Here is a 17,500-nt window from a genome sequence, read left to right as displayed (position 1 = left end):
CTCTCTCTCGCCGCTTCTCTGTCTGTCTCTCTCTCTGTCTCTCTGTCTGTCTCTCTGTCTCTCTGTCTCCCTCTATCTCTCCCTCTCTCTATCTCTCCTCTCTACCTGGCCACCTAACCTGTTAAATGAAGGGTAAAGCTACCCTACCCGAGGGTTGACTTTGATGGTGGCGATATCCGACTTCCTGTCGACGTCCCGGACCGTGGCCTCATACGCTCCCCCGTCATGGAGCTGCACGCGGAGCTGTGGTCGGCCCGTTACCGTGGCAGCAGCGGTTACCACGTGAGCGTTGGTTACGATGAGTCCAGAGGGGCTTATGATGAACCCAGAACCACTAGACAGAGGGACATGACGACCAAATAGAGGATGTCTGAGAGAGAGAGGAGAGGAGAGGAGAGGAGAGGAGAGGAGAGAGAGGAGAGGAGAGAGAGAGAGAGAGAGAGAGAGAGAGGAGAGGAGAGGAGAGGAGAGGAGAGGAGAGAGAGAGAGGAGAGGGGAGAGGAGAGGAGAGAGAGAGAGAAGAGAGAGAGAGAGAGAGAGAGAGAGGCTGAATTTACATTTACATTCAGGATGTGTTCAATTCACACATCCACATTCTTATAAAAATAGGTGCTATCTAGAACATAAACGGTTATTCAGCTGTTCCCAAAGGATAACAGTTTGTGCGTGTTAGTGTGTTCCAGGCAGAACCTTTTTGGGTTCCATGTAAAACCCTTTCCACAGAGGGTTCTACCTGTAACCCAAATTTGTTCTACCTGGAACCAAAAAGGGTTCTACCTGGAACCAACAAAGGGTTCTCCTATGGGGACAGCCGAAGAACCATTTCGGAACCATTTTTTCTAAGAGTGCCACCACACACACACACACACACACACACACACACACACACACACACACACACACACACACACACACACACACACACACACACACACACACACACACACACACACACACAGGCAGTGACCTGAGGAAGAGCTCTATGTGAACCACAGCAGGAGCCATCTTTTCCACCACGTCAGCTATGAAGTTGAACTTGTATCTGGGGCTGTTGGGATGGACAGGAGCAGGACCTATACTGGCAACAAGAAGCCATCATGTCAACACAGAAACACCACCTCTACCTCTGTACAATGTTGGAATTAGAATGTTTACAAATGGAACGCTGGAGTTAGATTTAGAATGGTGGGATCTGAATGGAGGAGGAGGAGGAGGAGGAGGAGGAGGAGGAGGAGGAGAGAAGAGGAGGAACAGTAGGAGAGAAGAGGAGGAGGAGGAGAGAAGAGGAGAGAAGAGGAGAGAAGAGTAGGAGGAGGAGAGAAGAGGAAGAGGAGGAACAGTAGGAGAGAAGAGGAGGAGGAGGAGAGAAGAGGAGGAGAGAAGAGGAGGAACAGTAAGAGAGAAGTGGAGGAACAGTAGGAGAGAAGAGGAGGAGGAGGAGGAGGAGGAGAGAGAAGAGGAGGAACAGTAGGAGAGAAGAAGAGGAGAGAGGAGAGAAGAGGAGAGAAGGGGGGAGAAGAGGAGGAACAGTAGGAGAGAAGAGGAGGAGGAGGAGGAGGAGAGAGAAGAGGAGGAACAGTAGGAGAGAAGAAGAGGAGGAGGAGAGAAGAGGAGAGAAGATGAGGAGGAGGAGGAGGAGAGAAGAGGAGGAGGAGGAACAGTAGGAGAGAAGAGGACGAGGAGGAGGAGGAGAGAAGAGGAGGAGGAGGAGGAACAGTAGCAGTGAAGAGGAGGATGAGGAACAGTAGGAGAGAAGAGGAGGAAGAAGAGGAGGAGGAGGAGGAGGCGGAGGAGGAACAGTAGGAGAGAGGAGGAGGAGGAAGAGGAGGAGGAGAGAAGAGAAGGAGAAACAGTAGGAGAAAAGAGGAGGTGAAGGAGCAGGAGGAGGAGGAGGAGAAACAGTAGGAGAAGGAGGAGGAGTAGAGAGTGAATATTGTTGCTGTTATTGTTGTGCTAACTCTGCATACAAAGGAAAAGAGTGAAAGGTGATTCACTGCCATGGTATTTCTCTCCAAAAAAAACCAAAGAAGTGGTATTTCTCTCCTAACAGAAACCACAGTAGAAGTGGTATTTCTCTCCTAACAGAAACCACAGTAGAAGTGCCTCAGCAGAACCGTTAGAACTCATTATTCATAGCCCTCTTCATTAGTACTGGACTTCTACATTCCATGGTGGAATATAGAACACAATATTACCACATGCTCAGATAAGTCATCACGAATTAGGTTTCTATAAAAGGCGATCTCATAAGCAAATAGCCTACAACTTCAGAAAACCAATGTTGAACATTCAAACTCAGCTCTGGTAATGACTGTAGGGTAATGTCTGGTAATGACTGTCCTTTAACTGTAGGCTAATCAAGTATAGCCTAAGGAACAACAGTACTGATTGAGGTAGACAGACACCATAGGACAAATAAATGACATGGGAAGATTGGGTTTTTATAGGGCAACAACAATAAGCCTAGTTCATTGGTTTAGTCCTTTAACTGTAGGCTAGTTTATTGTTATAGTCCTTTAACTGTAGGCTAGTTTATTGTTATAGTCCTTTAACTGTAGGCTAGTTTATTGTTATAGTCCTTTAACTGTAGGCTAGTTTATTGTTATAGTCCTTTAACTGTAGGCTAGTTTATTGTTATAGTCCTTTAACTGTAGGCTAGTTTATTGTTATAGTCCTTTAACTGTAGGCTAGTTTATTGTTATAGTCCTTTAACTGTAGGCTAGTTTATTGTTATAGTCCTTTAACTGTAGGCTAGTTTATTGTTATAGTCCTTTAACTGTAGGCTAGTTTATTGTTATAGTCCTTTAACTGTAGGCTAGTTTATTGTTATAGTCCTTTAACTGTAGGCTAGTTTATTGTTATAGTCCTTTAACTGTAGGCTAGTTTATTGTTATAGTCCTTTAACTGTAGGCTAGTTTATTGTTATAGTCCTTTAACTGTAGGCTAGTTTATTGTTATAGTCCTTTAACTGTAGGCTAGTTTATTGTTATAGTCCTTTAACTGTAGGCTAGTTTATTGTTATAGTCCTTTAACTGTAGGCTAGTTCATTGTTATAGTCCTTTAACTGTAGGCTAGTTCATTGTTATAGTCCTTTAACTGTATGCTAGTTTATTGTTATTAGTGTCTCCAAACTAGTCTCATCAATCTACACACAATACCTCATGATGACAAAGCAAAAAGAGGTTTTTAGACAATTAAAAAAAAAAAAATTAAAATTATTATAGAAATACCTTATTCAAGTATTCAGTCCCATTGCTATGACATTCAAAATTGATCTCAGGTGCATCCTGTTTCCATTGATCATCCTTGAGATGTTTCTACAACTTGATTGGAGTCCACCTGTGGTTTATTCAATTGATTGGACATGATCTGGAAAGGCACACACCTGTCTATTTAAGGTCCCACAGTTGATAGTGCATGTCTGAGCAAAAACCAAGCCATGAGGTCGAAGGAATTGTCCGTAATGCTCCGAGACAGGATTGTGTAGAGGCACAGACCTGGGAAGGGTCCCAAAAACTTTCTGCAGCATTGAAGGTCCCCAAGAACACAGTGGCCTTTCAAAGATAATTTGTAAAAATCCAAATTACTTCACAGATCTTCATTGTAAAGGGTTTAAACACTGTTTCCTATGCTCCAATTAACTATAAACAATTCATGAACATGCACCTGTGGAACGGTCGTTAAGACACTAACATCTTACAGACGGTAGGCAATTAAGGTCACAGTTATGAAAACTTAGGACACTAAAGAGGCCTTTCTACTGACTTTGAAAAACACCAAAAGAAAAATGGCCAGGGTCCCTGCTCATTTGTGTGAACGTGCCTTAGGCAGGCTGCAAGGAGGCATGAGGACTGCAGATGTGGCCAGGGCAATAAATTGCAATGTCCGTACTGTGAGATGCCTAAGACAGAGCTACAGGGAGACAGGATAGACAGCTCATCGTCCTCGCAGTGCCAGACCACGTGTAACACCTGCACAGGATCAGTACATCTGAACATCACACATGCGGGACAGGTACAGGTACAGGATGACAACAACAACTGCCCGAGTTACACCAGGAATGCACAATCCCTCCATCAGTGCTCAGACTGTCCGCAATAGGCTGAGAGAAGCTGGACTGAGGGCTTGTAGGCCTGTTGTAAGGCAGGTCCTCACCAGACATCAACGGCAACAACGTCGCCTATGGGCACAAACCCACCGTCGCTGGACCAAACAGGACTGGCAAAAAGTGCTCTTCACTGGCGAGTCGCGGTTTTGTCTCACCAGGGGTGATGGTCAGATTCGCGTTTATCGTCAAAGGAATGAGCGTTACACCGAGGCCGATTTGGAGGTGGAGGGTCCATCATGGTCTGGGGCAGTGTCTCACAGCATCATCGGACTGAGCTTGTTGTCATTGCAGGCAATCTCAACGCTGTGCGTTACAGGGAAGACATCCTCCTCCTTCATGTGGTACCCTTCCTGCAGGCTCATCCTGACATGACCCTCCAGCATGAGAATACCACCAGCCGTATTGCTCATTCTGTGTGTGATTTCCTGCAAGACAGGAATGTCAGTGTTCTGCCATGGCCAGCGAGGAGCCCGGATCTCAATCCCATTGAGCACATCTGGGACCTGCTGGATCGCAGGGTGAGGGCTAGGCCATTCCCCCCCAGAAATGTCAGTGAACTTGCAGGTGCCTTGGTGGAAGAGTGGGGTAACATCTCACAGCAAGAACTGGCAAATCTGGTGCAGTCCATGAGAAGGAGATGCACTGCAGTACTTAATGGTGGCCACACCAGATACTGACTGTTACTTTTGATTTTGACCCCCCCCTTTGTTCAGGGACACATTATTCAATTTCTGTTAGTCACATGTCTCTGGAACTTGTTCAGTTTACGTCTCAGGTGTGGAATCTTATGTTCATACACATTTCTACACATGTTAAGTTTGCTGAAAATAAATGCAATTGACAGTGAGGACGTTGCTTTTTTTGCTGAGTTTATTAGTTTGCAAAACTTTCTAAAAACCAGTTTTTGCTTTGTCATTATATGGTATTGTGTGTAGAATTTAATCAATTTTAGAATAAGGCTGTAACGTAACAAAATGTGGAAAAAGGTCAAGGTGTCTGAATACCTTCCCAATGCACTGTATATGCTAGCTCTTTACATATAGACAGGGCCTTCTTCAAATACAGCTTTGAGCTGCCATGGTACTCATAAAATAAAACGCAACTCAAGCTGCACGTAAAGCCCTGGATGAGAGCTAGGCTATAGGCAAATGGCTATAGGCTAATGGCTAGGACTTACCTGATGGACAGGGTCCCTTGTGTACTTGGGTGATGGCATCCCTTTCCTTCTGAAGAGCTTTCCGGCTGGCAGCCTTCATCCGACACACATTCCCGTACGTCTTTCCGTCGCTACCACACACCTTATACCCCATCTTACACTGACACAGCCGCCGCTTGGAGCTCCGCTTCGCCGACGGGCCCTTGTTAGGACCGTTAGGGGACCTACACTCTAGGCCGTCCCCACACGGGAGGTCGTTTTTCCGGCCACAGAGTTCACCCTCGCCCCGGGAACACACCAGGCAACAGTTGCACCGGTCTGGGACATACCCGCTGGGGCAGTTCGGACTAGGACACTCGCTCACGTCGCACTGGGAGGAACACTTTTTGGAGCTGGACGCGGCACCGGCTCCTGCACCAGACCCGGTGAGCTTGTGTGCGAAAAATACCGTCGCCGCGAACAGGAACACACGCATCCCGAGAATTCTGTAATAAAAAGAGGGGAAGCAAAAAGCCTGAAAGAAAAAGAGATTCTCTGTAAATGCTGGAATGGAGTTCGGGAGGATTACAGGTACTCCACTGGATAGTTAGATAGTTGTCTCTTCAACGAGCTTGGTAAAGTCTCTTTTCGTGGTAAACAATTTTTATCAGTTAGATATTCTGTTCTTAAGACTCTACAAATGTATTCTATGTATTATAATCCTTATACTTTAAAATTATACTTCAATTTTATTGAAGCAAATAGGACTGCTGTCTGCATTGCGTAATGAGGAGTGAAAGAGAGCACACCCAAGACAGACAGAGAGACTGATTCACATACCTCGACACTGTGACAGACGGATCATGATGAATATCTCTCTACTTCCCCCAACAACTCAATGTGGACACTGGAGGCTGACCCATCAACCCTCCCTCCCTCGTACAAACCTACAAACGCACGGGCACTGTGTGTCTGGCACACAAACAGGCAGGCAGCGAATTGGTCAAAGGTTTTAACCATCCGCCGTGCGCCATCTAGTGGAGAATTAAGATAACTGTTACAGTTCTCTCTCTCTTTATTTATTTCTTTCTCTCTTTCTCTCTTTCTTTCTGTTCTTTATTCCTTCTCTCTAACATGTCCTGTCCATCTTCATGACTTTGAGGCTACTAAAAAGGTGAAACAAACAACTGAAATGGGGACTACAGTAGGTAGAGTAATGTAGACGTAGAGTAAAATGGGGACTACAGTAGGTGAAGGTATGTAGACTGAAATGGGGACTACAGTAGGTGAAGGTATGTAGACTGAAATGGTGCCTACAGTAGGTGAGGTGATGTTGACGTAGACTGAAATGGGGACTACAGTAGGTGAAGGTATGTAGACTGAAATGGGGACTAAATAGGTGAAGGTATGTAGACTGAAATGGGGATACAGTAGGTGAAAGTATGTAGACTGAAATGGGGCCTACAGTAGGTGAAGGTATGTAGACTGAAATGGGGACTAAAGGTGAGGTATGTAGACTGAAATGGGGACTACAATAGGTGAAGGTATGTAGACTGAAATGGGGACTACAGTAGGTGAAGGTATGTAGACTGAAATGGGGACTACAGTAGGTGAAAGTATGTAGACTGAAATGGGGCCTACAGTAGGTGAAGGTATGTAGACTGAAATGGGGACTACAGTAGGTGAGGTGATGTTGACTTGATATCTAGAGTTCTATTTAGTTCTCATTGTAATTCCATGGAACCCCCTCCAACTCATCAGGACGTGACTGACCTGAAAAGGGCCAATCCAGGATCCTCACCTCCTCTTCTTCTTCATTTAAATGAATGATAAGTAGCCATTGATTCTTGAGGAATATAACTTGGTAACTTAGTAACTCATGAGCTTAGTTCAACTGTCCTACCCCATCAGAACCCCAAATTACAAGTGTAAACAACTACTATACAGCTTGAAAACACAATGTTGATGTCATGGATGTTAACTTCCTGTATCCATAGTTCTGTCTGTGAATCTAGAAGATCAGTTCTTGGATCTATATTTCTGTCTGTGAATCTAGACGATCAGTTCTTGGATCTATATTTCTGTCTGTGAATCTAGACGATCAGTTCCTGTATCCATAGCTCTGTCTGTGAATCTAGACGATCAGTTCCTGTATCCATAGTTCTGTCGTCTGTGAATCTAGACGATCAGTTCCTGTATCCATAGTTCTGTCTGTGAATCTAGAAGATCAGTTCTTGGATCTATATTTCTGTCTGTGAATCTAGACGATCAGTTCCTGTATCCATAGTTCTGTCTGTGAATCTAGACGATCAGTTCCTGTATCCATAGTTCTGTCATCTGTGAATCTAGACGATCAGTTCCTGTATCCATAGTTCTGTCTGTGAATCTAGACGATCAGTTCCTGTATCCATAGTTCTGTCTGTGAATCTAGACGATCAGTTCCTGTATCCATAGTTCTGTCTGTGAATCTAGACGATCAGTTCCTGTATCCATAGTTCTGTCTGTGAATCTAGACGATCAGTTCCTGTATCCATAGTTCTGTCTGTGAATCTAGACGATCAGTTCCTGTATCCATAGTTCTGTCTGTGAATCTAGACGATCAGTTCCTGTACCCATAGTTCTGTCTGTGAATCTAGACGATCAGTTCTTGGATCCATAGTTCTGTCTGTGAATCTAGACGATCAGTTCCTGTATCCATAGTTCTGTCTGTGAATCTAGACGATCAGTTCCTGTATCCATAGTTCTGTCTGTGAATCTAGACGATCAGTTCCTGTATCCATAGTTCTGTCTGTGAATCTAGACGATCAGTTCTTGGATCTATAGTTCTGTCTGTGAATCTAGACGATCAGTTCCTGTACCCATAGTTCTGTCTGTGAATCTAGACGATCAGTTCCTGTACCCATAGTTCTGTCTGTGAATCTAGACGATCAGTTCTTGGATCTATAGTTCTGTCTGTGAATCTAGACGATCAGTTCTTGGATCTATAGTTCTGTCTGTGAATCTAGACGATCAGTTCCTGTATCCATAGTTCTGTCTGTGAATCTAGACGATCAGTTCCTGTATCCATAGTTCTGTCTGTGAATCTAGACGATCAGTTCCTGTATCCATAGTTCTGTCTGTGAATCTAGACGATCAGTTCCTGTATCCATAGTTCTGTCTGTGAATCTAGACGATCAGTTCTTGGATCTATAGTTCTGTCTGTGAATTTGAGAGTGGTTACACTTCTCCAGCATCATGCCTCAACCAAGTGGTGGTGACCATTGTGTTGCTTTTGTCAAATTCCAATAATTCTTCCACAATGTTGTGTTATATGTCAACATGCAGTGACTACATCAAGCTTGTGACTCTACAAAATGTTCTTTATGCTGTTTGGCAGTTCGTTTTGGTTGTTTCGGATGATTTTGTGCCCAGTGGAGGTGAATGGTAAATGATGTATTGTCATTTTGTGGTCACTTGTTGTTGTGTGGTAGGAATATAATATGTTTCTGATCACTTCTACATTGGTGTTGATTGCTACCATGATTACGGATAATCATGAATGAATTGTTTATAATGATGAGTGAGAAAGTTACAGATTTCACTACAATCATGTCCCCCCCAAAAAACACACTAAACCTCTCACCATTACCAATAACAGTGGAGGTTGGGGTTTTCTTGTGGGTATGATGTTTGTGCATCTGTGACTTTCTCACTCGTCGTTATTGGTGATTGTCCGTAACCATGGTATCATCCACACGATGTAGACGTGTTCAGACACGTTGTTGTTCTCACTTGGACAATGGAAGTCACTACAGAGTTACACAGTGCATTGTTTGCTATTCGTTTCTGTTCTGGGCACAAACATGGTCTGAAGCGAACAAAACAAACTGCAATTGCATCCAACCAATTTGTGATCCCAAGTTTGATGTAGTCATTGTGTTCTAGGAATATGGGACCAAATACTAAACTTTTGACTACTTTAATACACTATAAGTGAATTTGTCTGAATACTTATGACACCTTAATGTGGGGGGGGGGACTGGATACATAAAGTGGTTTCATTTCTAAACGATGAAAATACTCTGAAATAGACCCCACGAGTGGCGCAGCGGTCTAAGGCACTGAATCTCAGTGCTAGAGATGTCACTACAGACCCTGGTTCGATTCCAGGCTGTATCACAACCGGACGTGATTGGGAGTCCCATAGGGCGACGCACAATTGGCCCAGCATTGTCCGGGTTAGGTTTTGGCAATGGGTAGGCTGTCATTGTTAAAAAGAATTTGTTCTTAAATGACTTGCCTAGTTGAATAAAAATACAAACATTTTATGATATGGGGGTATGGCTCAGGGTGACTTGATACACATGGGAAATTGTTGAGCGTGAAAAACCCAGCAGCGTTGCAGTTCTTGATACACCCAAACCGGCGCACCTGGCACCTACTACCATACCCCATTCCAAAGGCAAATATTTTGTCTTGCCCATTCACCCTCTAAATGGTACACATACACAATCCATGTCTCAGGGCTTAAAAGTCCTTCTTTAACCTGTCTCCTCCCCTTCATCTACACTGATTGAAGTAGATTTAACAGGTGACATCAATAAGGGATCATATCTTTCACCTGGATTCACCTGGTCGGGTGTTCATAATGTTTTGTACACTCAGTGTACATTGGAAAGACACCAAGCAACAACATGATGATATGATTTACACTATTCATATCTACATATTCATATTGTTCTATACATATTCATATTGTTCTATACATATTCATATTGTTATATACATATTCATATTGTTCTATACATATTCATATTGTTATATACATATTGTTATATACAGTATTTGTATTTATTATGGATCCCCATTAGTTCCTGCCAAGGCAGCAGCTACTCTTCCTGGGGTCCAGCAAAATTAAGGCAGTTTATACAATTTTAAAAACATTACAATACATTCAGACTAGGTGCCCTCAGGCTCCTACTCCACCACTACCACATATATACAGTAAAAATCCATGTGTACGTGTGTGTATAGTGTGTATGCTATTGTGTGTGTGTGTATATCCGCCTATGTTTGTGTGGATTCACAGTCCCAGTGTAACCAATGTGAAATGGCTAGTTAGTTAGCGGTGGTGCGCGCTAATAGCGTTTCAATCGGTGACGTCACTCGCTCTGAGACCTGAAGTGGTTGTTCCCCTTGCTCTGCAAGGGCTGTGGCTTTTGTGGCGCGATGGGTAACGATGCTTCGTGGGTGTCAGTTGTTGATGTGTGCAGAGGGTCCCTGGTTCGAGCCCAGGTTGGGGCGAAGAGAGGGACGGAACTTACACTGTTACACCAGCTGTTCCATAAGGTGTATTTTTACCTGTTTTTTTAAATCTGATTTTACTGCTTGTATCAGTTACCTGATGTGGAATAGAGTTCCATGTAGTCATGGCTCTATGTAGTACTGTGCGCCTCCCATAGTCTGTTCTGGACTTGGGGACTGTGAAGAGACCTCTGGTGGCATGTCTTGTGGGGTATGCATGGGTGTCTGAGCTGTGTGCCAGTAGTTTAAACAGACGGCCCGGTGTATTCAACATGTCAATACCTCTCATAAATACAAGCAGTGATGAAGTCAATCTCTCCTCCACTTTGAGCCAGGAGAGATTGACATGCATATTATTAATATCAGCTTTCTGTGTACATCCAAGGGCCTGCCGTGCTGCCCTGTTCTGAGCCCTGTTCTGAGCCAGCCGTGCTGCCCTGTTCTGAGCCAGCCGCGCTGCCCTGTTCTGAGCCAGCTGCGCTGCCCTGTTCTGAGCCCTGTTCTGAGCCAGCCGCGCTGCCCTGTTCTGAGCCAGCTGCGCTGCCCTGTTCTGAGCCCTGTTCTGAGCCAGCCGCGCTGCCCTGTTCTGAGCCAGCTGCGCTGCCCTGTTCTGAGCCCTGTTCTGAGCCAGCCGCGCTGCCCTGTTCTGAGCCAGCTGCGCTGCCCTGTTCTGAGCCCTGTTCTGAGCCAGCCGCGCTGCCCTGTTCTGAGCCAGCCGCGCTGCCCTGTTCTGAGCCAGCTGCGCTGCCCTGTTCTGAGCCAGCCGCGCTGCCCTGTTCTGAGCCAGCCGCGCTGCCCTGTTCTGAGCCAGCCGTGCTGCCCTGTTCTGAGCCAGCCGTGCTGCCCTGTTCTGAGCCAGCTGCGCTGCCCTGTTCTGAGCCAATTGTAATTTTCCGTAAGACCCTCTTTGTGGCACCTGACCACACGACTGAACAGTGGTCCAGATGTGACAAAACTAGGGCCTGTAGGACCTGCCTTGTTGATAGTGTTGCTAAGAAGGCAGAGCATCGCTTTATTATCGACAGACTTCTCCCCGTCTTAGCTACTGTTGTATCAATATGTTTTGACCATGACCTCAACTTGCTCAATTTCCACATCATTTATTTGAAGATTTAGTTGAGGTTTAGGGTTTAGTGAATGATTTGTCCGAAATACAAGGACTAACTTATTCCTTGCCACCCACTCTGAAACTAACTGCATCTTTTTAAGTGTTGCAGTCATTTCAGTCGCTGTAGTAGCTGACATGTATAGTGTTGAGTCATCTGCATGCACAGACACTCTGGCTTTCCTCAAAGCCAGTGGCAATTCATTAGTGAAGATTGAAAGATTGCCCTGGGGACTTCCTGATTCTACCTGGATTCTATCTGAGAGGTTTCCATTAAAGAACACCCTCTGTGTTCTGTTAGACAAGTAACTCTTTATCCACAATACAGCATTGGGTGTAAAGCCATAACACATACGTTTTGAAAGCAGCAGACTATGATCGATAATGTCAAAAGCAGCACTGAAGTTTAACAAAACAGCCCTCACAATATTTGTATCATCAATTTCTCTCAGCAAATCATCAGTCATTTGTGTAAGTGCTGTGCTTGTTGTCCTTCCCTATAAGGGTGCTGAAATTCTGTTGTCAATTTGTTTACTGTGAAATAGCATTGTATCTGGTCAAACACCATTTTTTCCCCAGAAGTTTACTAAGGGTTGGTAACAGGCTGATTGGTCGGCTATTTGAGCCAGTAAAGGGGGCTTTACTATTCTTAGTTAGAGGAATGACTTTAGCTTCCCTCCAGGCCTGAGGGCACACGCTCTCTAGTAGGCTTACATTGAAGACGTGGCAAATAGGTACAGTTCAAGTAGATCTTTAGAGAGAGGAGAGACGCTGTGATACAATATGTTTTGTTAATCTATTTTTTTAAAGCTAAACTTACTTTAAACCTCTGGTGGAAGAGTATTCCCACGATGACATGACTCTCTACATAACTGAGCGACACATTGAATCAGATTTTGTTATGGTACAGTGGAGAAACCGATTGTGGCGTTTTTCTGGTGAGGTACGTACATTATGTAACCTTTATTTAAATAGGCAAGTCAGTTAAGAACAAATTCTTATTTACAATGGCGGCCTGCCTTGTTCAAGGGAAGAACGACAGATTTTTACCTTGTCAGCTCAGGGATTCTATCAAGCAACCTTTCGGTTACTGGCCCAACGCTCTAACCACTAGGCTACCTGCCGCCCCACTATATATGGCCCTTATACCATCACGGCCAACTAATCATCCCCAGCTTACAATTGGCTCATTCATCGCCCCTCTTCTCCCGTGTAACTATTCCCCAGGTCGTTGCTGTAAATGAGAACGTGTCAGTCAACTTACCTGGTAAAATAAAATAAAAAATATATACAGAAGTATGTGGACACCCCTTCAAATGAGTGGATTTGGCTAGTTCAGCCACATCCGTTTCTGACAGGTGTATAAAATGGAGCACACCGCCATGCAATCTCCATAGACAAACATTGGCAGTAGAATGGCCTTACAGTCAGAGCAGTGTTTACACTACTGCTTCATACAACGACTCTTACGAGCTGAAATACTCTTGAGTATTGCCTCCTGCATCCTGGCATTAAAAGCATACCCAGTGAGTATAGCCTTCTGCATCCTGGCATTAAAATCATACCCAGTGAGTATAGCCTTCTGCATCCTGGCATTAAAATCATACCCAGTGAGTATTGCCTCCTGCATCCTGGCATTAAAATCATACCCAATGAGTATAGCCTTCTGCATCCTGGCATTAAAATCATACCCAGTGAGTATAGCCTTCTGCATCCTGGCATTAAAAGCATACCCAATGAGTATAGCCTTCTGCATCCTGGCATTAAAAGCATACCCAGTGAGAAATGGAAAAAACAGTGAGTATAGCCTTCTGCATCCTGACATTAAAAGCATACCCAGTGAGTATAGCCTTCTGCATCCTGGCATTAAAAGCATACCCAGTGAGTATAGCCTTCTGCATCCTGGCATTAAAATCACTCTCCATTTTAGAAATGTCACATACTATAAAACCTATTTTTATATACCCAAAATGATAAGTCTGGGTATTGGAACACGACCATAGTGAACATTACATAGATCAATGAAGAGAAGAGAGTTCACATTTAACCAATCCCAAATTTACATTTATTGTTTCCAACATGTTTAAAAAATACAATTCTACCTTTACATTCATTATACAGCAGGAATAGAAAGTTCAAGATGCATAAATATGAAAAACCCAAAACAATGTCTGTGTCACCAACGGCACCCTAATCCCTACATAGTTCAGTACTTTTATCCAAGAAAAGTGCACTACTTTGTCCCTATAGGCCCTGGTCAAAAGTAGTGCACTACCGTCCCCTATAGTCCCTGGTAAAGTAGTGCACTACTTTGTCCCTATAGGCCCTGGTCAAAAGTAGTGCACACGTCCCTATAGGCCCTGGTCAAAAGTAGTGCATATGCCCTATAGGCCCTGGTCAAAAGTAGTGCACATTGTCCCTATAGGCCCTGGTCAAAAGTAGTGCACTATGTAAGGAATAGGGTGCTGTATGGGACTTAGAAATGTTTAGCAAGTGTGCGAATGTCCTTATTTTTCCTTCCCCCCCCCAATTTGGTGGGAGATTAACGGAAGACTCAGCAATATGACGTCATCAAACGTAGCAGGGTAACTTCCTGTTTACAGACAACAACAAAATAATACAATTCTGCCAGGAGTTCCACTTTTGGGTGAAGAATCAGGCCGGGATTCAATCCGATCGTGGGTTATAGGCTTTGAGGCCTTTTAAAGGCAAATTTCTGATTGAGCCGACATACGTAGCGTTTACTGTGAATGGGATCTCTGCGAACGCTGGAACATTTGTCTATAACCTGCGGTCAGACTGAATCCCAGCCTCCATCTTGGCAGATTCTAATTGTTGTTGTTGTTGTCAAGCAGGAAGTTCGCCACCCGCACGGTGCCTGATTACATCATATTGCACAGTGTACCTTGAGTTTAACCCACCACCCATCCCATAATAGCCAAGAGCATACTGTCACCAGCAATTACACATACATGTTAAATCAACTAATACATTCATTGCTATGAAAAAAAAAATGACCATCGAGTGCATCCCAAAAAGTCACTCAAAAGTAGTGCTATTTGGGACGACACGTTGTCAACAGTATTCCCTCTCATTGAAATGTCTCGGGAGACACGTTGCTCTATTTAAATAGAAACTGTAAACTTACATTCAAGCAACATACATTGTATTTTATCCACTTTTTAACATCATTTAATTCCTTCAAAAAGCTTTTTCTTTATGCTTATATTAAAATGATTTTGGCGGTAGCGCAGAACCGAAGACACTGTCGGTGTATCCCAAATAGCACTATATTCCCCTAAGTGCACTATCCCCTATGGGGCCTCTGGTCAGACATAGTGCAGGACGGTATAGGGAATAGAGTTCCATTTAGGACGTCCTGGGTTCTCCTCTGAGCTCAACACACTCAGCATACGTCCCAAATGGAACACTATTCCCTTTATAGTGCACTAACCCTATTGACCAGGGTCTAATGTAGGGCACTACAAAGGGAATAGGGAGCCATTTGGGATGTTTCCCCAGACGTGTGATGTCCAACTCCAAATCAGTCCCTCTTCAGCCATCCCTCCCTCTACCAGGAAGAGAAGAAAGGTCTCTTGCAGTGGAGGCTCCCTCTCTTCCCTCCCTCCTCATCTCTCCACCCACCCCTGCAGCAGCTCCTTCAGCCATCCCTCCCTCTACCAGGAAGAGAAGAAAGGTCTCTTGCAGTGGAGGCTCCCTCTCTTCCCTCCCTCCTCATCTCTCCACCCACCCCTGCAGCAGCTCCTTCAGCCATCCCTCCCTCTACCAGGAAGAGAAGAAAGGTCTCTTGCAGTGGAGGCTCCCTCTCTTCCCTCCCTCCTCATCTCTCCACCCACCCCTGCAGCAGCTCCTTCAGCCATCCCTCCCTCTACCAGGAAGAGAAGAAAGGTCTCTTGCAGTGGAGGCTCCCTCCCTCCTCATCTCTCCACCCACCCCTGCAGCAGCTCCTTCAGCCATCCCTCCCTCTACCAGGAAGAGAAGAAAGGTCTCTTGCAGTGGAAGGTCTGGGTGAAAGCTGTTCCTAATGTTACCACCCTCCCCTGTCCTCCTGTCCGGCTTCTCTCCACCACGACTCTGGGCATCTGGACCAACTGAATGGGAGTTTTATTATCCTTTAACGCCTGGCTCAGGTTTAGGATCTAGAGAGGAGAGGAAGAGAGAGGAGAGAGAGAGAGGAGAGAGAGAGAGGAGAGAGAGAGAGAGAGAGAGAGAGAGGAGAGAGAGAGGAGAGACAGGAGAGAGAGAGAGAGAGAGAGGAGAGAGAGAGAGAGAGAGAGAGAGAGAGAGAGAGAGAGAGAGAGAGAGAGAGAGAGAGAGAGAGAGAGGAGAGAGAGAGAAGAGAGAGAGAGAGGAGAGAAAGAGGGGAAAAAGGAACAATCAAAGACATACAATTGAACTGGCCACATGTGGACTCCAATCAAGTTGTAGCGACATCAAGAATGATCAAAGGAAATTGGATGCACCTGAGCTCAATGTGGAGTGTCAAAGAAAGGGGTGAATATTGGGTAAATTGGATACACTATATATAACAGCAGTATGGACACCCCTTCATACACTATATATACAGCAGTATGTGGACACCCCTTCATACACTATATATACAGCAGTATGTGGACACCCCTTCATACACTATATATACAGCAGTATGTGGACACCCCTTCATACACTATATATACAGCAGTATGGACACCCCTTCATACACTATATATACAGCAGTATGGACACCCCTTCATACACTATATATACAGCAGTATGGACACCCCTTCATACACTATATATACAGCAGTATGTGGACACCCCTTCATACACTATATATACAGCAGTATGGACACCCCTTCATACACTATATATACAGCAGTATGGACACCCCTTCACACACTATATATACAGCAGTATGGACACCCCTTCACACACTATATATACAGCAGTATGGACACCACTTCATACACTATATATACAGCAGTATGGACACCCCTTCACACACTATATATACAGCAGTATGGACACCCCTTCACACACTATATATACAGCAGTATGGACACCCCTTCACACACTATATATACAGCAGTATGGACACCACTTCATACTCTATATACACAGCAGTATGGACACCCCTTCATACACTATATATACAGCGGTATGGACACCTCTTCATACACTATATATACAGCAGTATGTGGACACCCCTTCATATACTATATATACAGCAGTATGTGGACACCCCTTCATACACTATATATACAGCAGTATGGACACCCCTTCACACACTATATATACAGCAGTATGGACACCCCTTCATACACTATATATACAGCAGTATGGACACCCCTTCATACACTATATATACAGCAGTATGGACACCCCTTCACACACTATATATACAGCAGTATGGACACCCCTTCATACACTATATATACAGCAGTATGGACACCCCTTCATACTCTATATATACAGCAGTATGGACACCCCTTCATACTATATATATACAGCAGTATGTGGACACCCCTTCATACTATATATACAGCAGTATGGACACCCCTTCATACTCTATATACAGCAGTATGGACACCCCTTCATACACTATATATACAGCAGTATGTGGACACCCCTTCACACACTATATATACAGCAGTATGGACACCCCTTCATACACTATATATACAGCAGTATGGACACCCCTTCATACACTATATATACAGCAGTAGTGGACACCCCTTCATACACTATATATACAGCAGTATGTGGACACCCCTTCATACACTATATATACAGCAGTATGGACACCCCTTCATTCACTATATATACACAGCAGTATGGACACCACTTCATACACTATATATACAGCAGT

At 44.4% G+C, this 17,500-nt stretch overlaps 2 protein-coding genes across 2 annotated transcripts in view; both read right to left on the bottom strand.

The window, feature by feature from the left end:
* Positions 1–6,044, bottom strand: part of htra3a (HtrA serine peptidase 3a) — a 17,108-nt gene extending 11,064 nt beyond the window's left edge. Inside the window, 3 exon segments of the mRNA XM_045723067.1 lie at positions 148–370; positions 968–1,073; positions 5,286–6,044. Of these exon segments, the coding sequence (XP_045579023.1) occupies positions 148–370; positions 968–1,073; positions 5,286–5,739 (783 nt within the window). The 5' untranslated portion in view covers positions 5,740–6,044.
* Positions 6,045–14,810: 8,766 nt separating this feature from the next.
* Positions 14,811–17,500, bottom strand: part of LOC106596727 (phosphatidylinositol 4-kinase type 2-beta) — a 25,857-nt gene continuing 23,167 nt past the window's right edge. The window contains exons 11-12 of the mRNA XM_045723066.1: positions 15,622–15,791; positions 14,811–15,524 (exon numbers count right to left, since the gene is read on the bottom strand). Of these exons, the coding sequence (XP_045579022.1) occupies positions 15,521–15,524; positions 15,622–15,791 (174 nt within the window). The 3' untranslated portion in view covers positions 14,811–15,520. The remainder of the gene's footprint in view (positions 15,525–15,621; positions 15,792–17,500) is intronic.

This window comes from Salmo salar, chromosome ssa08, assembly GCF_905237065.1.
Source record: "Salmo salar chromosome ssa08, Ssal_v3.1, whole genome shotgun sequence".
NCBI classification, from domain to species: Eukaryota; Metazoa; Chordata; class Actinopteri; order Salmoniformes; family Salmonidae; genus Salmo; species Salmo salar.
This window is presented reverse-complemented; position numbering and strand designations above follow the sequence as displayed.